Raw genomic sequence first — 26,101 nt, forward strand, 5'->3', positions numbered from 1 at the left:
TGACATTAGTTTTACTATAAAGCTTTTAAAAACGCCTATATACTTAAATGATAACCAACAGTATATTCACGTAATCAATGTTGGCAACCCTCCTGTTTGGTACTACACTACGGAAAATTTAAAAAATGAATTATATCGTCAGCAATTATGCTCAGACTGTGATGTGTATTTAATAACTGTTACAAATAATTTATTTTTATCACATTTAACACTAAAATATATCCAAACAATAAAAGTTATCATTGGCACATTTGGGGTGGTAACACTGGTTGCAACTGCAGAAAAAGTTTCAACAAAACCGATATCAAAAATGCTGCGGCTGCAACTCTGAGAACCCTGTTCACACGTCGCTACTTTTAAGCCGCCCGCAGCATGGAAAAGTAGCGGGCAGCAGGTTCGGCAGCCGCTACTTTTTGGGTTGCACTGTTGTTCACATGTCGCAGTACAAGAATTGCGCAGTTTTTTGTACTGCAGTGCTGCAAAAGTAGCGACGTGTGACCGTATCTTTAGTATACCACCATCAAGCAGCATTCCGTTGTGCGATTTTTCTGGGCAAAATGTCTGACAGCAAAGAATATTCACAAAGAAATGCTGCCTCTGTATAACGAGTATTGTCACGTCAAGCTATCTACAATTGAGTACACGAGTTCTCTGAGAGGCATACAAGTAACAAATACCGAGTCAATCAGTGGAGATGTGTAACAGGTAGATGACTTGATCCGAGCAGACAGGATGAAAGGGAAGATATATTAAAGGGTGAAGAGTCTTGGATGCAGCCCGAGACAAAGTCTGCATCAATGCTTGGATCAAGTCACCAATGGTACATTTGTACATCTGCTGCTTCTTTGTTTCACTTGTGTGCACATTGATAATACTACCATCTAGTGGTAATAGCTTCAGGCACCGCATTAGAAAATGTAGGTAGCTACTTCAATTTAAACTTCCCTCATATACTGACTTTGTAAGGTCAGAGCATGTGGAAGCATACTAAGAGAACATACGTTAACGAAGATTACCATCAGTAATAAAATCTTAGATGCCTTATAGGAGTGATATACAGATTGTGGTGACGTTACTGCCATGGTGGAGGAAACACGTAGGCAAAAGAGGAAAAAAGAGGAGTAAGAAAATAAAGGAAGAGAAAAGTGGGCAGAACAGATGGAAGGACGATAAAGGAGGAGAAAATTTTAATGACAGTCTTTCAATTACTACGTTATTTAGTGTCAATGGAATGAGTATTCGGCGAGATGAGACCGCGGATTCACCATGTGATTATCTAACAATTGAAGAGTACACTGCAAGAATGATGGATATCACTTTCTTGTCGAAAATGAACCAAGACTGTCAATGCATAGCTTAAGACATATAGAATGTACATACAGAGTTATACGGCATTAACACTGATAGTCTTTGTCCAGTAATGATCGGAAAATCACAGTTAAGCTTTGAGCGCTAAGCATTTCAAGCTTTCAATTGCTTCTCCTGCAAAATGTATTCCAAATGACATCCATCATTCTTGCAGTAGACTCTTCAATGGCTTGTAGCTGGAGATAACCTCAAAAAAAAAATTCAACCAGGTAATCAGACTAAACAGGAACTTAGCCCATGATTGAGCATAGATCCAGATCAGTAGGCAAATGTGCTACCATCTGAGCCACGCCAGTGCGAGGAGAAGAAAAAGTAGGTGAAAGAGGACCAAGAAAAGAAAAGGGATCACAGAGAAAAAATATACGAAACAGAAATAGGAGAAGAGAGAGCAGGCAGAAGAGAAAGATAACAATGATTTCGTTTTCATTTTATAAAGTGGTTCATTTCGGTGATTTAAATGCTGAGCTGCAAAGCTTCATTTCTCAATGCAAATACAATAGAAGAATCTCTTGAAAAATTCAGACACTTATCTCAGTTGAAGTCCCTGCTTTACTACACAAAATAGTAGACTGTAGTATATTGCTATGCTTCTTTGGCAAGATCCAATATTGCTTACATCACTCTATCTTACTGTGGATGTGTAAGAACATCCTCATGCTCATGCATGGTACCTTGAGGACTGAAGAGAGAGATGTCATTAACGCAATATCCTGAAGGCATGCTGCAGTGTGTTGTGTCTACTCTAACAATGGTAATAACAGAAGGGGCATTTCATATCTGCCTGGAATTTGAAAATATCAAATACTGACAAGACTTCAAACTTCATAGTTTCAACTTTATTTTCGAAATATAATACTTATTCATCTTCAATAAAAATAAGATACCAAGCATGTTAACTCAGATGCTTGCATTTGAGACTTGTATTCGGGAGGTCTTGGGTTCAAAACCCGGGCCCAGCCAATCTGATTAAGGTTTTTTTCGTCATTCCCTCTATCTATTATACTATATATTTCCAGTAATAAAGGCAAATGTCACGCTGGTACCTAATTTCCACGAAAAACAGATCCATAACCTCCGATCAGTAATTCGCCATCATAATAATTGCAACAATGTAGATGAGATAACATCTGCCAAATGAGAGTTTAAATGTCTAGTCCAGAAATGGATGGTGCTTCAGTTGGGGCTTTTTAAGTGTCCAGCTGTCATGATAGAAATCGTGTTGGTGAGAGAGCATCTTGGTTGACCATTCAGGGTTTGAGTGTCGAGTCGGGTTGGTGAGAGAGAACTTTGGCAGTCCAGTTGGGGTTTAAATGTTCAGCCGGCACTGTGGATGTTGTGATGGTGAGAGAACACTCCAGGTCGGGACATCAGATGTCTCCAAGTTAGAGAGAACACAGAACTTCAGACAAAATGATATCATATCCATAGCAAAGTCGGGATATGACCATTGTAGTTAAAACAACTATAAATAAGGTACAAAAAAAAAAGAATAAATAAAATAAGATAATTTCACAGTCTACTATATACAGTTGCGAAGCTTGAGGTGTTTTTTTGCAAATCTCGAGATAAAGCGCTCCAAGCGGTTAGCAACTAGAAACAATAGACTGTCCATGGTCGACTTTGGACTGTGTCGTATTTCTATCGAGTGCTAGCTCGTTGCGTATTTCACATTGATGCTTGTGAAATGTTCGTTATTGGTTATAATGAAAATGTTAATGGCTAAAATATAATAATTGGAATAATAATATGGGACAAGGAGGAGACGTTTGTAGTGCTATAAATTGTAGCAACAGTAAGAGAAAGAGGCCAGAGTTATCCTTTTTCCGGTTTCCGAAAGATTCAGAAAGGTTCCTGGGTTTCCACAAGAATGCTGTGCAGAAACAAAACTGTTAATTTGAAGTTCTTTGTGACTGTTAGAATACATTAAAAATCCGTGGCGCTACAGCCCATGAAGGGCCAAGACCGACCATCCGGCTGCTGGCCTCACGTCCACATGCCGAAGCAGAGGTGGACGATCATCAAACCAAAATGGAGGTATCATGTGGTTAGCACGATGATCCCCCCAGCCGTTATAGCTGGTTTTCGAAACCGGGTTAGAATACATTATATCCTTAAATTTCACAATGAAATGTTTCAGTCTAACCGAAAGGACATTAGATACCGGTTAAAGTTCTGTCACTTAGGCTGCTAAATTTCCAGAGAAATAAAGGTTAGGTCTACTTTTTTTTTCAGATGATATATTTTTAATTGTAGCTATTAATTTTGTTATTATTTTTATGTGTTATTTTACTAAAGACGTAGAAAAATTAAGTTTGTTTTAATGAAATTTATTGATCACGTTTTATTTTCAATTCTGGTGGGATTATTATTGCTTAGGCCTACTTTTTTCTTCAAAGGATATGTTTTTAATTATAGCTGTTAATTTTGTTGTTATTTTTATTTGTTGCTTTACTAGAGACGTAGAAAAAGTCTGTTACAATAAAATTTATTGATCACGTTTTATTTCCAATTCTGGTGTGATTATTATTGCTTAACCTCATCCCACTTTGTTAACTACGTAAGCCTACACTACAAGTACCGGTACACGTAAGTTACTCCATTAATTCATATTTCCATTATTATTGTTGTAAAGAGAAATGCAAATTAATATTTATTGGTTTCATAGTTAATTATCGCTATAATCTTGAATGAGTGAAGCTATTATAGTAAATTTCAGTTCGTTTTGCACAAACAAAAATTATATTAACTTATTTCTTGCAGGTATCTTCGAGTTTATGTTGGAATTTAATATACTTCATTAAAATAATAAATTAACTTTATGCATTTAATATTTCAATAATGGAAGGAAGGTGTTAATTTTTCCAAAAGAACACGACAACGTAAGTGTAACATTTTGTTGGCTGCTAGGAGAGAGATCTGTGATGATGAGGCGATAGTAGCGATCCTAGTGGTGGGCAACTACCCATGTTTGCATTTTTATTACCTATTGAGCTTCGCGACTGTATATAGTAGACTGTGATAATTTCTTGAAACTTTAAGTTACTGTTACAAGAAGTTTTACCATGCAGTTTACTAAAGACGCCAGTGTTACCAGGGTTTATTTTTTTATTTATTTTATTTTTTTTTTTTATTGGGTTATTTTACGACGCTGTATCAACATCTAGGTTATTTAGAGTCTGAATGATATGAAGGTGATAATGCCGGTGAAATGAGTCCGGGGTCCAGCACCGAAAGTTACCCAGCATTTGCTTGTATCGGGTTGAGGGAAAACCCCCGAAAAAACCTCAACCAGGTAACTTGCCCTGACCGGGATTCGAACCCGGGTCACCTGGTTTCGCGGCCAGACGCACTGACCGTTACTCCACAGGTGTCGACACCAGGGTTTATGGAAGTACTCTGGGCATAGGCAAATCAACATACATCGTTACAATTAAACTTTTTAACGGAGTAGAAACAACACAACTACAGTTCGGTCAGCTGACAGCTTCTCGCTAAAACAACTTGAGTGAATTTCATGTTGTATGGTTTATCCGATAAGCAAGTTGTAATACAATGTTAAAATTGAAATATACCGTCTATACTTATCTAGTTTTTAATATAATTGATTATAACATAAACGTTTTCGGCACTAATGTGCCATTTTCAAATGTATGAAAATTTGCCTAATTACATATTCAAATAGATGCACATGAACTGTGTGAATGAAACATATAATGTGTACCCTTGATGATCTCATATCACATATAAAACAATCTATATGTAGATAATTAAATAATTAAAAATTAAAAACACACACTTATTACAAACATTTAAAATCTGTTTTGATTTTCTGCTGCAATTATCCATCATTTGGTGGAACACTGGGGTTATCTTGACGTATTATGTAGTCAAATGCAGTTATTCAATTACTTAAAATGTTATAAACTTACACTGAGATACTAACTGTTAAAATATTAAAAATCCTTTATGTTAATTTATTGTTATTGCACCAAGGTTCCTTGTTTTTTGTTCACTTTCACATATTGGAGCACTTTACCATGATCGAATGTGGTGCGTAATATAAGTTACATTGATACCTGGCTATTGTTTTCCTTCGGTTTGCCGTGGTTGAATTATTACATATTCATGGTTGTCACCATCCGATTATCAGTCAAGCCTATACACTGCGAACATAAAATATTGTTGTTACGTATTTGAATATGCTGATGGTTAAATGCATTGAATTGAGCTAGTGACTTACGTACAATGGCTGGACATGTTGCGTGCTCGACGTTGGCCAGGCTACGACTGAGACACAGTTCATGTGCATCTATTTGAATATGTAATTAGGCAAATTTTCATACATTTGAAAATGGCACATTAGTGCCGAAAACGTTTATGTTATAATCAATTATATTAAAAACTAGACAAGTATAGACGGTATATTTCAATTTTAACATTGTATTACAACTTGAGTGAAGTTTTCTGTATATTCTGTCAGATGTAATAGACAAAACGAGTTTGGAGAAAACTTCATCCAAACTTTTCATCACTTCATCATAACTCAACTTTTCTGATTAAGAATCTAGTTATATATCACTGCAAGGATTGTTGCATTCAGAAGGTATTAATAATTTTACAAGACGGGAATGGTTACACTATAGAAACAACTTTCCAGAGTTTCTGTTAATGCAAATGAAAAGCCACTTAAAATTTGTCCAATCAAAGTATCTCAACTTCAAAGTATAAACTTCAATATTAGAAATCACTTACATATTTATATATTATTTACAATTCTATCTACAGTACACCATTCAATGAACGGCTTTGGTGTGGCCCTAACACGACAGTAACCCAGGCTTAAATTAGGGGAGTCTTAGTAGAACTTGTGAAGGAGAAAAATGGTGTTCAGGGCATGCTCTTGCAGGACACTCCTTGGGCATTTCACTGACTGCTCCAATTATCATTATCAACAATACGCCAAAGTAAATTAGATCAATTATTCTTGGTGTGCTAAAGGCAATGCTGAATGTTAACAAAGTAACTGAAGTTTCAGCGTGATTTGTTATTATAATATAATTCCCATTCCTTACGGAAAGAACAAAGAACATCTTCTCTTTGGCTGTGCCATTTTCCTTAGATAACGTAGTACATCACTGATTGCTTCAAAACTATGTAATGTTACGTAAACAGTGCACGTAGCAGGGTGAGTTTGAGAGAGTGGTAGAAGGGGTAACGGAGAGGAAATACTTCATGCACTCATTGAGTGCCAGCTTATGGTCGCTGACTTAGAATCACAGTTCCTGGCAGATATGAAATACTTTAGGTTGAAAGCTAAGGTAAAGCAATGAATTTATATAGGAGCTATACAGGAAATGCCATCAGCAAGAACAGCTGGCCTTAGGGGCAAATTGGTAAGTAATAACAAACATATAAAATACGAAACTACAAGCAACAATGTTGAACAACTTATTTCTCTAAGCTCTGACAGTGAATATTGCTTTGAGACTAGAATACAAGCAATGGTGAACAGATGAAACTATCTACTATAACTACAAAGGAGTACAGTAACACCTGCAGAACATCACCGATGGCCTCCAAGATGGAAAGTAATTGCAAACTTACCATAACCGCTCGATCAAGTTTTTTACATCCCTGTGTATATGCAGTATCGATGTCAACACAGTGTAACCTGGCCTCTGCCGGTGTATCCCGGAAGCAGTTTACACACAACATGTTCTTCTGTGTGTTGGAGAACATTATGTACTGCTCCCCATGCACTGCACACTGGATCAGAAACAAAGAAGGAATATACTAAAAACATTCCAATTCTAACATTAAATTTCAACCCTTTTTTTTTATCAGAGCTTCCTCAAATTAGAGGCTGCCATTAGACAAAGCATACAAAACAATACAAGAACAAATAGATGATGAGAGCTAAAAGAGTAAGAAAAAAGACAAACAAATACACAAACAAACAATGTCAGTTTACAGAAGAAAAAAAAATTTCAAGTAAAGAATCAATGAAAGCTAAGAAGGAAAAAGAAAAATGATAATGGTGCGTCAATTTTTTCCATACACTGAATTAGAGTCCATATACGTGGTTCCGTAAGTTTGACTGACTCTTTAATTATGAGGAGGGCCAGTTCATTCAGAAAAGATTTGTGCAGTCCTAGGGTCTTACAGAATTGAGAAGAGAAGTTGGGTATACTCCAGTTTCGTTAAAATACAGATTCATGATAAAAAATGGAGTAGAATAGTAACATGAGAAAAGAGAAATATGATCAATAAAATGTAAAGGAGGAGAGGAAAAAAAGAGGAACTGAAGTAAATAATATTAAGATGGATTATACAGCATATTAAAGTTATAAAGATTCTTTGCAACTAAATATATTACATAGCTAAAGAAAAGAAAATCTACATAACATTATTATCTCGAATGACTACTGTACATAAAACTGCTCCACCTTATATGCTAATGGATGATAAGACCATGAAAGACTCTAAGGTCCAATTGTATAAAACTCCCTGACTAAAGATCAACTTTGATCGAAGATCGAAAAGTAAACCAAGTTCAGACACTTCTTGTATTGTATAAAACTTTTCTGCGATCAAATTACCTTGGTTCAAATGCAATCTAAGTTCACGTGAAAAGGATTTGGCAACATCGCATAAACAGGTGAAATACGTGATGCGCGGACCATGTTATACAGGTTTGTTCAGTGTTGCCAACCTAGCGATTTTAACTATTTTTCAACAACAATTTCTTTTAACTTTTATATTGCTTAAATAGGGATTTAGTGACCTTTTTAGCACCCCATAGTGACTAAATTTAATCTTTCTTTGTTGATAATGAGAAATCTAGCGACTTTACAACTACTTTTTGGCGACTTTCCGTATTACACTCTGTTGGAGACACTGGTTTTTTTTTTTTTTACAATGTAAATAATGGCGGACAATAAGAAGGTTGACTGTTCTCCAAGTTGTTATCATGTTATGGTGTTTGATACTGCTAAACATAATAAAGCTTTATAAAACGACAATTTTCTTTCAGTAATACAGTTAATTGAACATTTATGAATGTACCTATCATATCCATTAATAATTAATGGTTGTTATAAACATAATATAATTGTAGGTTATGTTATTTGATACTGCTGAACACGATAGAGCCTTATAAAATATAAGAATGTTTGTGTATTAAGGCAAGAAATTGAAAGAAATATATATAAATGTACCTAACATATCTATTAATATTAATAATAATGGATATTTTATTTGCACAATCTGTCACTCGTATATTTCAAATAGAAAAGAAATAACTGAACTTGGATCATCTAACTTAACCGGAGAAATTTCTTCAGTCAAAGTTGACTTTAGTTTGAGACAAATTAATCTCAGATTAGACTTTATACAACACAAAATTCCAAGTTCAGCTGAAACAAGGATCAATTTAACCTCTGATCTAAGATTAAATGGTTTATACAATCGGGCCTAAAGGAGACAAAAGGACTAATGATATTAAAGGGAAACAGGCAGTAGGATACATAGTTGAACACACTTTTGTAACTAAAAGAATGATATTTCATCAGTCCCTGTATAGATGAATTTCCATGAAATGTTTACACATGATTTAAAGAGTAAAAAAAAAATTACGCATACAGATCCTTTTAGTTTGTAGTGGCTACAAATGATTTTTTTATATGTATCTGAAATGAAAAGTAAAAATAAATAAATTACCACAAATATCCCTTTTTCTCAGAACCTACCAAAGTTCAGAATCAAAATTTTGTACAAATACTTAATTGAGATTTGTGCGAGATTTGAGAAATGCAACTTTAACCATTCCTGGAGGAAAAAAAAAATGGGACATATGTTTTTAAAGATTGTAAGTAAATAAATGCAATTTAAAACTTCTTCGATGCACAATCTAAAGGGTGCGGCAAAACATCCTCCCTAATTTAAAGTTTAAATAAAAAACCAGATGGATCAAAATAAGGAAACTTTATTAATACGAATGGTATCTTAACAGTGGGAATTTTTCATTTTTTTGAATAACGTGTCTCTCAAGTGGTGTCCACTATCAATGCATTGTTGAATGTGACTTCGGAAATTCTGAATCAGTCTAACTAGCATTTCTTGAGGAATAAGACCAATTTCTTCCTGTATTGCATTTCTTAGGTTTGGCAAAGTCCTCGGCCGATGTTTGAACACCTCAGCCTTAAGATGCCCCCCATAGAAAAAAAAAATCGCAGGGTGCAAGGTCTGGTGATCGTACTGGCCAGAGGACGTCGCCACGTGAAGAAATTACGCGTCCGGGAAACATCTAAACAGCGACAACGGAATTACCACTTACCAGAAACGATACCACAGCGTAAGCACGTTCTTCACCCGTCCACGGCATGGCTGGAATTCGTTACAGATTACAATTTGCACTAATTGAATGTCAATTCCGTGTATTCATTGTCCTATTCAATTCTTGTTGTTTTGCGCATGTCATTTGATATCGCTATGGCAATGCATGTAAACCTAAATTTCCCACTGTTTAGATACAGTTCATATTAATATAGTTTCCTTATTTTTATCTGTTTTTTATTTAAACTTTAAATTAGGGAGGATGTTTTGCCGCATCCTTTATTAAAAGACAATTTTAGTGCCTAAAATATATTTTTAATATACAAAAAATGCTGAATTTTTTAAAGGCCAAAAACAGAAATTGTGATTCTTGATCACTACACTACCTAGTCCTCTAAATTTTACGAGACAGGACTGAATAACACTAAAACCTTTTCAGTTGTTTATGATGATGATGATGATTGTGATGGTGGTGGTAATGATACTTGTTCACAACAGATAACTTACTCGACGATGGCCTTCCTTTGAACACTTGGACATATGGACCACTTCATGTGTTGAGAACATTTTGGCTCGATGGGTGTTCTCACGACAGTGGTTGCATAGAGCCTGGCCTGATAAAAGTAACACATTAACTTTGTAAGAAAATTATTCACACATACTGTAAACATTCGTCATGTAATGTATTTTTTTTTATAATCTGCTTAAACGAAAATTTTAAATTAAGACACAATACAACAGTAATCTGTTGGGACAAATCAAAACTGGTATCAAAGCATTTACCAGGACATACAACACGAAAAATAATTGTATTCCCTTTTGTTCAAAGCCAGGGGAACGAAGTCAATGACAGAACAGAGACATGGTACAATCGATTTTATAGGATGTACTTCAAATGGTTTCGTAACATCTTGTTAAAGAGTGATATTGAAACAACTAAACATTAACTAGCTACAGAAAACAACACTGGATTTATGTACAAATCATGCTTTTGTAAATTTAATGTTCATCACTGTGAAACAGTCAATATGACCTAGCTACCACAAAAACATAGATGCAACACACATTAACCAAAAACATACTATCCAAATAACAATTTAATTTCTTTGACAATATTAAAGTGACATAGAAATTTAGATTATTAGATACAATACGAATGCTGAGAAGGATTAAATGGCATGTACATTTTATAAATAATGTTTTGTGATAAAAACTGGTCAAAGAGTTTTTCTTTGTCCTACTTAAAAATATTTTAATACAACGTATTTTTCGTAGCTCTCTGTAGCCTTGTGGTAAGATGAATGACTTTGTCAAGGCGACGAAAAACCAGACTCACCGCATTGTTTAAGGCACAAATGGGACACAAAGCATGGACCGATATCAATGCTATATTAGCAACACCATCATACTTAGGAAGGGCTGATCATATTAGGAAGTTTAAATGTAGAAAACAAAGAATGGACGTGGCAAAATTTTCCTTTGTTAACCGCACAATAGTAGACTGGAACAGCTTACCTGCGGCAATCTTTCAGGGTGGTCCTCTTAAAATCAATACATTTAAGGAAAGGTTGAGAAGATTAGACTGAAAATGTAATTGGAGGTGCAGTGTAATTATTTAAGTTGTGTCATGTAACTAATTGAGTTGATATGTAATTAATTAAGATGATATGTAATTTAGTTGATATGTAAATAAATTAGGGTGATATGTAATTAAGTTGGTATGTAATTAATTAAGGTGATATGTAATTATTTAAATTGGTAATAGTTGGATGAAATAGAAGTACTTATAAGTCAGATTTACTTTTGCTTATCGTAGGCGTTATTATAGAATAGTTTTTATTTATAGTCCTAGGTTTATTGCATCTAATATTTATAGATTTACGTTTATTTTATTTTATTTCTGTAATTGTAATTATTGTATATTATATATCACTGCCACTGGGTGTATACCCAATTGTAGTGTTAATAAATAATACATACACATACAAATCATGGTCTTTGTATCATACCTCACATCAATTTATACAAATGGAAACTACAACAAATGACAAATTAAATTATAACACACAACTAGGACTGCTCGACATTTCATGCACAAACACATTATTAACAAATTAAAATGCTATGGAATCTGTTTCTGCAAACATGCTAAAAGTAATATTCCAACATTAAAAAACGAGAATTTTCCAACAAAAGAAGCATGCTACTTAAAACTGTGAATTAAAACTCTAATCAATAACTTAGAAACGGCCACTTCTTTAGCTGACTTCCATGTAATGAATGTCAAGTTCTAAAACAATTTAACTATGAACATAAAATAAAAAACAAAACAAAACCTTAAGCAATCATGCAATTTGTCCTCCTTCATTCCATTTGTCTTCATGTCACACCAAACAGCCAATTCTTGGATCTAGTCACAGACTCTAAAAAGAATAAAAATATACAATTACTAAAATATAACATGACAATTATTTAACTAAATTATACACATACACATTTACTACACACTGTCGTAACTGCAAACAGTCCATGTAGCTATAAAATTTAATGTGTTTCCAATCCTTTTACCATGTTTAAAGTATCACGCGTATTATGGAGATCTTTCTTAAGAAAAGTGTTCAGTAATTTTGACAGTGGATGCTTTCAAAATGCATTAACTTTAAATTATCTGTAACACAGCATTTAAGACTGAACAGAAACAAATTCATATTCATAATTTTTTAGTTTTAAACACTTTGGTAAAAAGATTTAAACAAGAAGAAGCTTTTATAAATTAAATTTAAACCATAAAAAAAAATAAATTATCAAAAGAAAACCATGAAAAATGAAGAATGCTACCCACAGGAATTTACCAATTTCGACAAAAGTTAGGAAATGAGAATATCAATGCACGCTACAATGAATAAATCTATGGTCAACAAACTCTGGCAATTGAATGACTTGTATAAAAGGCCGTTGCACAAATAAAATTTCATAACTGTAAGAGAAAATTTTAACGGAACAAATGCAATATATATATATATATATATTGCTGCCATATATATATATATATATATATATATATATATATATATATACACAAAATGTTAAAGAAAAAGGGTCTAATATTTTGAAGGGTGTTAGTACATATCACATCAAGAAAAAAAGTCCAATAAACAAGAGTTATAAAATTAATAGTTTTTACGAAAAACGTACTACAGATTAACTGGTTCTCAGTATCGGCGTTTCTTAGAAAACCAACTGTCCGTCTTGTTGGAGGAAGTGAATGCCATCAAGACTACAAAATAAATGTGGTTTATGCATGACAAAACACCAGCCCATTTCCATAAGAGAGTAAAATGATTCTAACATGGGTACTGTATTTAATCTTCGATGGATTGGTCAGGGAGGTCCTGTACCATGGCCTGCTCGTTATCCAGATCTTAATCCCTTGGACTTTTGGTTATGGGGATACTTAAGGATTTAGTGTATGCAACACCCATTGCAGATGTTCAAATTCTAAAGAAGTGTGTCTTCAATGCCTGTCAGCACAACAAAAACCAACTAGGGGTGTTTGAAAGGTTGCGTGATTTCCTAAGATGTCGAGTAGGAGACTGTGTTATGATGAATGGAAGTCATGTCAAGCACCTGCTATGAACAAGTTCTAATATATCGGAAGATGTTAATTTCAGGCCACATGTTTACTGTACTAGACTTTTTTTTTATCTATTTATATGAGTTCAACCACATCTTAAAATATTAGGCCCTTTTTCTTAACATCCTGTATATATATCATAACATAAGTTTTAAAAAAGTTTCTGAATAACGATTAAGGAAGCCATTTGATCAAGAACTATTATTTACATCTTGCGACGAAGTAATGAACTCAATTTTGAATGTGAAATAATAGAAATAAAACTTTAACAAATATCCATTCTTACCTCAGAATTCACTCTGAACTCTTTCATTACGTACTATACATAAAATCCTCTATTATGTAAATCATACAATATTTTGCATGTCCAAAGAATGGACCAATCCCGTACACCCCATCAACTTCTGAATTATCGTCTTAAGGGCAGAAGAACACTGAGAAGGCCACTTAAATGCTGACAAGAAACCATAAGAGGCCATTGGCCTAATATGTGAGAAAATAAAGAAGAAAATACAATATTTAGAATTTCAATGAACAAAATCATATTTCTTTATAACACACATAAAACAAATACGCAAAAATACAGAGAAATTTGAAAAACATAAAACTTATTATATTTCTATGACATTCTTCAGAAATATTCAAGTAGGATATAAGAAAAATATTTGGTTTAAAAACTTGAGACATTTAGATCATAATGAAAATTATCTGATTTTTTTATGGTTATACTGTTTGACAATTCTACGAAGGTAAGTCAACAAGTATCCACACTTTTGTTTCAATCTTATGTAGGTTGGCTGTACCATTTTGTTTGCACGGATGCCTTTGTCTTCACCCGTGGAAAGTTCGACTGTTATCACTAGAGCTAGGATTCCTATGTAGTAATAGCTAATATTTTTAGTCGGTATAGTTCATAAACATGCAAGCCATGCCCCCCACTCCTCATACTTGCCATTCTTGTCATTCAGTACTTCCATTAGTTAGCGCTAAGGATCTTTAATCCTCTTAACCACCACTTACAAAACAGCGGAGGGGTTTAAAAGGTACATTGTCTAGTCCTTGTGACTTTTCTTGCATTTCGAGTCTTGTCAACCGGGCTTAAAACCTTCTTAACCGGCATCACATCGACTCAACTATACTCGGCGTCATTCTTAACTCTTACCACATATAAATCCTAGCACTAGTTATCACTCCAGTTTACTGTTGTGCACTGCACAGTAAACATGTCTGCACCTCTCTCCGTTTGCACCAAAGAGGTGCACCGTGTAGTGATCCAGTTTTTGTTGTCTGAAGTGTACCAGGAGCTGAAATCCATCGCAGACTTTCCGCACAATATATGGACAACATTTTACGACAAATGTGTACGAATGAATTAACAATTTCAAAAATGGTCAGACAAACATCTCGGATGTGGATAGCGGATGGCTTTCATAAAGTTTGTGCAAGGTAGGTTCCAAAACAGCTCACTGAAGTGCACAAGCACAATCGTGTGCCTGTCTGCCAAAACTTACTGGACCACCATGCTAACAAAGATGAAGTTTTTTTTTTTTTTTTGAAACGAATAGTTAACTGGAGATGAAACGTGGATCCATCACTTTGAACCTTAAAGCAAATGTCAGTGCAAGGAATGGAACACCCCGAATCTCCAGTCAAAAAGAAATTCAAGAGCCAACCCTCCACAGGAAAAGTGATGCTCAAGCTTTTCTGACACTCAAACTGGCCAATAATGCAACATTTCTTGGAGAAGAGCTCAACAATAAACAGTGCATGTTACAGTGAGATGCTGAGCAACAAGCTGAACCTACAATTTGAATCAAATGCCGAGGTCTATTGTCAGAAGGAGCTTTTATTACATAACAATGCATGCACACATACTGCCGTCAACACTGTTCAAATTATTAAGAAACTGGGTTCTGAGGTGTTGGAACATCCTACATACAGTCCTTTTTGGTCCTTAAAAATGAGTTAAGAGGTGGTCGATTCACAGCGGACCAAGAAGTGAAAGAAGCAGTGCATACATGGCTTGCTGCTTTTTTCTGATGGCTTCAGGAAGCTTAAAGTGCAATGATGGACCAATTGCATTGAGAAGCAAGAAGACTATGATGAAAAATGAGGTACTTGTAAAAATTTTCTATTATTGTTGTAATCTTAATATATAAAATTGAATGTGGGTATGTATGTATGTATGTATGTATGTATGTATGTATGTATGTATGTATGTATGTATGTATGTATGTATGTTCTCTATACAAATCTACACTCTTTGACCGATATGTGCCAAAGTTTGCACATTTAACCTTCATAACCAGGAGAAGAACATAGGCTACATTAAAATTGTGCAAATGGAAGTTAAACTAAGTAAAAATATAAAAAATAAAAATAAATACAGTCAAACATTCATGTGTAATACTAAAATGCAATCTTCTATAGTCAATTGTTTTTTTATTATTGTCTGTTGTATTCAACATCGACTTCCACGAGGCCATGGAAATTTTAACACGAAATTAAATTACATTGTTGTTACAGATCATGAAGGCTAAAATTAGATAGGCTAATTTATACAATAAGTATCTTTACGCAGTCTAGGACCATATTATGAATTCCTCGATGCAGTTTTGTAGATAGTGACCAAACTGTTTTATACAACTGAATTCTAGAATTCTTTGAAACTACAAGAATTGCTACCACATAATTTACTTAATATTGAATAACCAATAGTACTATTGCGAAATATTGACCCACCAAAATTATGCACGAATAAGAATTGGTGTGAAAAACACATACGAAACATAATAGAATTGGCAATATTAACTGCAAAAATAAAAGGAGATGTTTTTATTCCACGTATTGCTAGGATACTCATTCAATTTTAAGCAACTGCAATTTCAATGCCACTAGCATTTGTAATGGCCATATTAAAATGAAGCTCAAGGACAGTCCCTCAAAGTTGCAGACATTAACTTAAAAACTGCGTGTTTTCACATCCTCAACTATATTTTATACAAAGAATTGAAAAAAAAAATATTTTACACATATCAATAACCAATTCAATGATATGTAGTATGTGAATGTACATAAGCCTACTGAAAATAACATTGTATTAATTCTCAAAATATTGTTATTCACATTGCAAATTTAGTATGTTAAGCGTTGTGGAAATAAAAATCTCTTAATTTCTAAAATACCGGTAGGCCTATATGTTTCTCAGAATATTAGTCTTTATGTTAAAAAATGACTTATTGCGAGTTTATATTATATCTGTATTTTGTGTGTAAAATTAGAATTAATATAATATGTTCTGAATTTATGAGATATAGTTTCAAGTTAAAAAAAGGTAAAGGTATCCCCGTAACATGCCATGAAGGTACTTGGGGGGCATGGAGGTATTAAAAAAAACTGGATATGATATAAGTGGGTGTACAGCGGTCAAGAGGTAAAAAAATCTTCCAGTATAAATTAAATTATATATGTATATATTGATTCGATGCTGAAACTGATCAGAAAGTTGAGAAGGAATTATATTTTCGTTGGGTTAGGCTAAGGAGTTCATTAATTCATGTAAGTGACGTTAAGTAAAGATTCATCTTTATGGGCGAGGAAAGCTTAGTAAAGACAATTCGTTTTGGTTGTGTATACTTAGGTTTCCGAGACTTCCGAAAATTTAATAACCAGTTTAATTTAAATAGATGCAGGAAGGAAAACCCGGGCAATGCCGGGTGCTTTCAGCTAGTAAATTATAAAAAGAGAACGAGGATACTTATTGGCTTACCGTCGTAATATTAATCAAATGAAAATATAAATACAATCTCCTATAAAAAAAAAAAGGATGTACATTGACTTTCCAAAAGGAAGGGCTTCATCTATGACTTCGTGTGTATAAAAGAGCTTTACTTCAGAAGGATATTTATTTATCCAGTAGGTATTATTTACCCATTGATATTTTTTTATCAAATGGCAGATACTCGATTTTACATAATTCACCCAAATGTGTAGTTCCTGGGTAGCTCAGTCGGTACAGCATTCGTATGCTAAGCGAAAGGTCCCGGGATCGATACCCAGCCCCAGAACAATTTTTCCCTTGAAATTATTCAAGCCTGCTCCACAGGGAGCCTTACCTGAAAGCCAGATTTGCCAACCCCAGAAGGTTTTTGATCCCAATCACAATTTTTCCTCCAAGCTTATAAAAGACAAAGATGATTTAGGCCAAGGACAGAGTTTGATATATTTCAAAATACTGATGAATTCAATTAACATTTCAGGTTAAATTTTCAGCAATTTCAAATGGTACCAGAAAACATTTCTCCATACTTTCAGCATGAACAATAAGCATGATCTCCTATTATATTTACATGTGTTCCTACTAGAACCTTCGGGGAGGCCGAGACATAGATGAGAGGATAATATTAAAATGGATTTGAGAGACTTAGGATATGATGATAGAGACTGGATTAATCTTGCACAGGATAGGGACTGATGACAGGCTTATGTGAGGGTGGCAATGAACCTCTGGTTCCTTAAGAGTCGTAAGTAAGTTCCTACTAGATGCTCTATTCGTAAGTACTGTCAAGTAGGCTAAGGTCTACTTACTTACATATTTACAAATGGCTTTTAAGGAACCCGCAGGTTCATTGCCGCCCTCACATAAGCCCGCCATCGGTCCCTATCCTGTGCAAGATTAATCCAGTCTCTATCATCATATCTCACCTCCCTCAAATCCATTTTAATATTATCTTCCCATCTACGTCTCTGCCTCCCCAAAGGTCTTTTTCCCTCTGGCCTCCCAACTAACACTCCATATGCATTTCTGGATTCGCCCATACATGCTACATGCCCTGCCCATCTCAAATGTTTGGATTTAATGTTCCTAATTATGTCAGGTGAAGAATACAATGCATGCAGTTCTGCGTTGTGTAACTTTCTCCATTCTCCTGTAACTTCATCCCTCTTAGCCCCAAATATTTTCCCAAGAACCTTATTCTCAAACACCCTTAATCTCTGTTCCTCTCTCAAAGTGAGAGCCCAAACTTCACAACCATACAGAACTGGTAATATAACTGTTTTATAAAATCTAACTTTCACATTTTTTGACAGCAGACTAGATGATAAAAGCTTCTCAACCGAATAATAACACACATCCCGAGTGTCATTTATATTTGTTACTGTTGCTCCAAGATATTTGAATTTTTCCACCTCTTCAAACGATAAATCTCCAATTTTTATATTTCCATTTCGTTCAATATTCTGGTCACAAGACATCATTATATACGGTACTTTGTCTTTTCGGGATTTATTTCCAAACCAATCGCTTTACCTGCTCCTAGTAAAATTTCCATGTTTTCCCTAATCATTTGTGGAGTTTTTCCTAACACATTCACTTCATATGCATAAACATGGTCTACTGATGTAAAAATTTTAGGAAGGTGGTAAAAATTATATGAAAGTTGAAAATGATGTTAGGTAGAAATCTGAATTTACTATAGTAAGTTTATAGGGTTTTTTACTATACTTTTATGAAACAGACCCCAGTAAGAAAGTAATAAATAAGGTGGGGCTGATCGTGAGGAGGAGAGGTGGAAACTCTAATATAAAGTCTAATCCAAACAGAAATTTTGAAAATGTTATGTTCTGACGAGAAAGCATTTTTTTTTCGGGAACTGTACCACAAAATTTCACAGTGTATACTAATTATTAATGACTATTACACTTTTACTACGTCATACTACTTTTGACCAATAAAATAGTACGAAAAGACGTCTTCCAACCAATCATGGCTACTTATCCCACAATTTTATCGGTTCCCTAGCATTTGTTTTCATCACTACCTTAGCATTTGTTTCTTTGTTTGTCAACATTTCAAACTGTAAATTCTTTACGGTACTATAAAACATGCTTTGTGATCGTAATTTGTTTCCCGCATAGATAGTCGATTGAAAATGGCGGCTCCGTTCAAACATTTTGGTGAAGGTAACATTAATGAAAAAGAATTTTAGTAAGTCAATTAATATCTAATTTATTGTATAAGAATAGTTTATTTCTTCTAATCTTTATATACTTTCTTCTGTTTTTATCACTCTCCTACCATTTGTTTCTTTGTTTGCCAACATTTCAAACTGCAAATTCTTTACAGTACTATAAAACATGCTTTGCAATCGTCATTTGTTTCCAGCATAGACGTTTTGATGAAGCCAGCATTAGTGAAATAGAATTTCAGTAAGTCATTTAATATTTTATTGTATTAGAGTACTTTATTTCTTCAGAACACGTGCATTATAGGTACCGCCAGATAATATATCTCCTAAAAAAGGTAGACAGAAGTAGCAGTTCGATAAATGAAATTAACGATGTCTATTGTTTGAATAATTGAGAAGCAAAGTTTGTTTGTTTACATATCACCATGGCGGGTATTTAAACACTACAAGATCCAGGGAAAATATTTGCTTAAAACTATAATGAATAATGAAAAAGTTTGGAGAAGGCAGTGACATTACGTATTATTGAAATATATTAAAAAATTAATTGATTTTATTAAGTTGGCTATAACAGAATAACAATCAATAATACACTATTTTCAGATAAAAATATGAATCGATATTATGAAATAGGCTGGCGGTACCTATAATGCATCTAAGCCATTTCTTCTAATCTTTATATACTTTCTTCTAATCATGTAATAGTCAATTAAATCCCACTCGAGTTTTGATTTTCTCTAGATAAATCAAAACCTCTAGTGAGATTACTGTTGACAATATACGTCTATTATCTTAGATTCCCAAACTTCTGTAACTTAGTGCACTCTTTTCTCTCATTAAAATTCCACATTTCTCTTCGCGAATATGAAGCAGATATACAGATGTAACACTAAATTTAGCTATGCATATACGTATATTTTTAATTCACATTATTATATTCATTGCATTCATTTTAAAATGCTGAAATAAATACATCTGAGTAACGGAACAACAAAACTGTGTCAATAACACAGTTTACCTTTATTACATCTAAATTGGAGTATTAAATAGCTGCTTAGCACCACTTTTTACATCCATCAAATAATGTTCTTTGTACGAAAGTAATGAAACTCCAAAGTTTTATTATTACAATAAGGAAACTACACTTCAATTTTTCCAAATATTTCGTAAAAATTACACACAAAACTTCTTTAGAAGCAAAAGGAACATCAATATTGTTTTCTTCAAGAGTATGCGACATTTCTTATTCAAATAATGTAGGCTAAATGCATCTATTACTCATACCTCTGATAAATGTTTTCGGAATTATAATGCAGATTAACCAAACTGCATTTGATAGATTTTTTTTTAGTAGGTTACTTTACGACGCTTTATCAACATCTTCGGTTATTTAGCGTCTGAATGAGATGAAGGTGATAATGCCAGTGAAATGAGTCCGGAGTTCAGCACCGAAAGTTACCCAGCATTTGCTCATATTGGGTTGAGGGAAAACCCCGGAAAAAACCTCAACCAGGTAACTTGCCCCAACCGGGAATCGAACCCGGGCCACCTGGTTTCGCGACCAGACGCGCTGACCGTTACTCCACAGGTGTGGACGCATTTGATAGATTAATGTAATTTGATGAAATTTTGTTTATATAAGATTTTAAACAATAACTGACAATAAGGTGGTATTTTATTTAAAAAAATAACAATGATAATTACAATCCAGAGTAAAAAAGAAAGAGAATTCTAATTAAAGATTTGTTTCATAAGCAAACATTTACAAAAGCGCGTGCTTTTTTTTTTACTTGGTTATTTAACGATGCTGTATCAACTACGAGATTATTTAGTGTTGATGAGATTGGTGATAGCGAGATGGTATTTGGCGAGATGAGGCTGAGGATTCACCACAGATTACCTGATATTCTCCTTACAGTTAGGGGAAACCTCGGAAAAAACCCAACCAGATAATCAGCCCAAGCAGAGATCGAACCCATACCTGAGCGCAACTCCAGATCAGCAGGCAAGCGCCTAAACCAACTGAGCTACGCCGGTGGCTAAAAGCATGTGTTGAAACAATGAATAAGCTAGTGCTTTTAGTTTGATTCCTTAATAATACCATTCTTATAATGTAGCATAAGGAAGCACCAGGTTCAGTACTTACTACTAAGATCTATTTGAAATCATCCGTCCTCAAGTGAGGTTGACCGCTGGGATCCAGAATTAACAAACATAAAAGATAAAGGGAAATGAAACGAGCAAAATAATGATTCGATTTGTACATTAAAACAAAAATTTACGTGTTAACATATAGATGATAGTGTAGAATTTGAAGAGAGGCCTTCAGAATTTCCATTACAAACTTCTGAACCTCATAAAAGGGAATTTTAAAGGATTTAAGGATATTACATGTAAATTTTGGTAAACAACCCCTCGCTCCAAATAGTAAGCCTTAACATCCCAGTTGTAAAGCGAAATGCCATATTTTTCACTCAGGTAAGGAAGAAAGGTAGATATTTAGCTCGCTTTAGAATTAGAGATCTTCAAAGTTTAACATTCTATGGAGACTTGCTTTTTAAGGAAATATATTTCTCAACACTACATCATTTTAATGTGTATCTGTCTGTTGGTTGGTGTAGGATTACGAAGTGAAATTTTACAAGGAAACAATTTCCGAAAAGCATTCATTACTTCCTGTGGGAAAACGAAACCATTCATCATTCTTTCACTTAATACTGTTGCTTCTAAATATGCGACATAAAGCAAGAAGTTGGTTATGCTTACAAGCAACAATACCATTTACTACATACAAAATAAATTTTAATACAAAATAACATAAGCTATAACTATGACCACGAAGTTACTTGTTAGTGTTACATGTTTATTCGTCAATATGTATATAAGGTTAATACAATGACAACCTACCACATGTTGAGCAGAAGTACATTGAAGCCTTATCCCTCTTGTCACAGTTCGCACAAGGCGGATTCTCTGCATTGGAAAGCTCTATCAGCTGTCTCATCAACATATCTGCCGGAGGAAGGGATGTCCCTTCCTTCAAGGATGTCTGCTGCCTGAACAGTGGGAAATGAGAGAATGGATATCACTCTGAACTATATAAAAAGTTCGGCTTATACACTGAGGCCTGAGATGTGCAACTTATAATTCAGGCATTCTCTGGAACAAGAACTTCATTACAAAATCTTGAATTTGAGATAGAGAGCATCAAACATTTTAGATCTCGTATAACAGCGCAAAATGACATTCAAATGTTTCTACAGGGCGCTATTTTTTCTGGAGGGAAATAACATTTTGTCAGGATGATTCAATGTAGGCTGGAAATTGAAAAACAATGTACCAATATTGTAATGTATTGGTACATGAAGCTGTTATTCCCAGGAACACCTCAATTATGCATATTCTCCAATCAAAATTATTGCACCGTATTTGAATGGGTTATTTATGAAAGGGCCTAAGTCGCTAATTTTGTGAAAATGAGTTTGTAATGTAGATACATCGATTTATATATGAAGAGGACTAAGTTTCACACTATAATGCTTAGTAGAATTGATACGATTTTTTTTCAGCCTTAATTTCAAAATTTCGGCCTGTAAGCAGTTTTTTTCTTAAATTGCTAACAATTTAGTATACGAGACTTAGGCCCTTTCATAAATAATCCATTCATTTGCTCTTGTTCAATATTTATAAGCCTATTTTGATTTTATGTCAATTTGTTATTTTAGTTTTAAAATAGCACATAAACTGGAACAGGATCCCTGAAAAGTTTGTTTGCTTCACATAAAGTGACGAATTAATGATAAGTTCATCACAAATTAGTTAACATTGTTACTCGACAATACTGAAAAGAAAGAAAAAAATGCGAGGAAAAAAATCTACTTTAAATTACTATCATTCATTATGAAAATTATAAAAGAATTGAACAGAAAAGTGTTAAGATTCAACAATTTGATTAGTGTAAACCTAATATCGCTTGGTAATTTAAAGTGTTAAATATATTTCAACCATGACTGGTATCTAAATTCGTCTTTATTTTCAGCGTCCTTAGTAATCTGAACAATGACTATATTCACGGCAGTGAATTAAAATTTTTAAATCTCTATGACAACCAATATATTGGCAACAACAAAATATGCACATTCATTTAAAACTTCTTCACAAACAACACATTGCAAAGAAAGGGCGTAAAATTTAAAATTAAATTTAGATATCAGTATAATGGATCAAATATTGTAGCCTATAGCACACAAGAGTAAACAGATTTTATGCGCTCGTGGAAATTATCTTTTCACTCTCAGATAAAATCTAATTTTATTCTTTTATACTATAAATTACTTTCAAACAAAATTTTAATCACATAGGTCTATACTGTAAACACATGAACTAGCCTATTACTTACGCATCACTTCTATCAGCAAATATAATTCAAATTCACAGCACATTTTTAAGAAACACACTTTATATTTACTAAGTTACTAATTATTAAGCTTACATCACAAATTTGTGATAAAAATGTAAATATGAAAATCTGTAATAAATAGGCAATGAATGAAGGGTATTCCAAATGTAGTTATGGAGTAATAATATACCGTATGCGTAAAAAATATCATTAAAACCAAATTCACATTGCATAAGCACTAATACGGCGTAAAATGTAGCCTAACTTTCTGTACCTAATGTATAATGAATCTCAATTTCAAACACCAAATCCCCTCAAAATCATTAGGTGAAATAATTTTAACACATACATTTAAGTTCTCAAACTGGTTCTACTCAAATAAATTACGTTGGAATGGTAATCTGCCATTTAGCAGAACACAATGAATCAATGAATGGTAACCTTAATAATTATCAGTGTAGTATTTAATTCTACAAATGTAGGCCTAGTATGTTCCGCACATTCAACAAAATATTTCTTTAAGTCTGCCCACTACTGTACATTAAATAGGTAAATATGAAATTAATTGATATATTCGAGGTAACAGCTGAATATCTGCTGCTTCTGTTATTTTACGAGGTGTCGAATACGTGTTGCTTGTGAGTGACTGTGAGAGGGCGCGGTAGGAGAACATGTAGCAATTAGTTTTTCAGATTATCCCTTAATTTAATTCTAAGCATATAACCATTAGTTTTTGTACTTTGAGCTTAATTCAAATAGGCCTACTAACCTTACATTAGGGTGTGGAAAATGTAACCTGAAAATAAACTTACTGATAAAGGTATATGAAATAAGCTTCTTCACACAATATTAAAGCCTGCAACATGGTGAATATACATCAACCACACGTAACACTATGTTACATACCCACACAGCGGGCAAGTTAACTTCCCATCGACATCTCTTCCACGAAGACACCGGGAGCAGAAACTGTGGTAACAAGTGAGTAAACAAGGCTCCGAATAGTAATCATCACACAGGAAACAGAGCAGAGGATTACGTGGCTGAGGTGCGCTCTCTCCTGGTGCCCCCTCAGGCCCAGGGCCCTCTGAGGGGTGGTATGCACCTCCTGACATCATCCAGTTACCTCCACCCAACCACCAAGTTTCACTTCAATCAACTATCATCAGCAGAAATCATCTTATGATAAAACCACTGGAATCAACCATAACAGAAGGAATAATTAAATATAAAAACACAATAATGTGACAAATCTAACTGTCATGAAATGATAATACTGTGATCCTACCTTTGCATTTTAAACATAAAATACTATAAAATTAAGGGATAGATGCAGTGTCACTGGAACTGTAGCATTACATCACATAAATAATAAAAAATTGTAAACAGGAACGTGACCTTTTATATCTGCAAGGCCCTTGGCAAACCCCTGAGCGAGCACCAGATGATTATTGATGAAAATTAATTCTTACTAGGTATCCATTTTATGTCTAAATTTGGGAGTTGTTTCTATGCCTTGATTGGTGAATTTCATTCGTGTCACACATTGTCACCTGGCGCTGATTAAAATAGTTCCATTAATTGTAACCTCTCGCAAGTAATTAGCAACCGCTACCCATTCGGAAATATAAGTGAGAATATCTTCCACTCACAATAAAATACATATATTGGTAATCAAACATATTTATCAATTCCATGGAACTGTAATGCACATATTCCGTAACAGATAGAACTACGAAAGTACTGCTGTTCACAGATCGAAAATGAAAACCGGTGTATTAAAACTTGTTAGTAAAGATAAACTTTTAGTTATAACTTGTTAAATTATAACAGTTCGCACAAAATAATACCTTTCTAGCACAAAGTTTCACCAGTCCCGCCTACAAAAAGCTACTGACCAATCATAACCTACTTTTAGAAAATGCGACTAGTAGATGTATATTGTATATGGTAGCCATATTAGGTCGAAGATGTCACTTCAAATGTAGGTCAAAGGTCGAACAGGTCTTGTGACCCTACTTGACCCAAGGGGAATAACCACTTTTTCTAATGTTCAATTACTGCGAACTTACAAAATAAATGTACTTTAATTCAAGTTTATCACAAGGAATTCTCTCCGATAATAACGAATCCCGTTGTTATTATTTGCTAGTATGAACTGAACAAACCATACATATGGTATTTTTCCCCATTTATGTATTAAGTCCTGCAATGTACCGATTTCCCGAAAAGAGTTGCCGAACTTAGCGCACAAGGCGAACCAGTATTTATATGTTTAAGTTTAATGTAAACAGGAATTTAAGATTTTTTAATGCTGAATATGTACGATTAGTTACAATCTCTCTGAATGCCAAGGAAGTAAATCCATTGAATTTGCTGAAAGAAATGTTCGTAGTT

The 26,101-nt window shown here is 34.0% G+C and overlaps 1 protein-coding gene across 8 annotated transcripts in view; it reads right to left on the reverse strand.

Annotated features, from left to right (window-relative positions):
* The window catches only part of LOC138714721 (RING finger protein 207-like), an 87,232-nt gene extending 62,049 nt beyond the window's left edge, over positions 1-25,183 (reverse strand). For 6 of the 8 annotated variants that reach the window (XM_069846805.1, XM_069846803.1, XM_069846800.1 and 3 more), the window contains exons 1-5: positions 24,993-25,183; positions 24,611-24,898; positions 22,213-22,361; positions 10,210-10,316; positions 6,973-7,134 (exon numbers count right to left, since the gene is read on the reverse strand). In XM_069846805.1, the coding sequence (XP_069702906.1) occupies positions 6,973-7,134; positions 10,210-10,316; positions 22,213-22,361; positions 24,611-24,822 (630 nt within the window). In that variant the 5' untranslated portion in view covers positions 24,823-24,898; positions 24,993-25,183. Of the gene's footprint in view, positions 1-6,972; positions 7,135-10,209; positions 10,317-12,038; positions 12,126-22,212; positions 22,362-24,610; positions 24,899-24,992 lie in introns of those variants that run through there. The other 2 variants (XM_069846799.1, XM_069846806.1) reach the window with 2 other exon arrangements.
* Positions 25,184-26,101: the final 918 nt, after the last annotated feature.

This window comes from Periplaneta americana, chromosome 15 (genome assembly GCF_040183065.1).
Source record: "Periplaneta americana isolate PAMFEO1 chromosome 15, P.americana_PAMFEO1_priV1, whole genome shotgun sequence".
Classification (NCBI taxonomy): Eukaryota; Metazoa; Arthropoda; class Insecta; order Blattodea; family Blattidae; genus Periplaneta; species Periplaneta americana.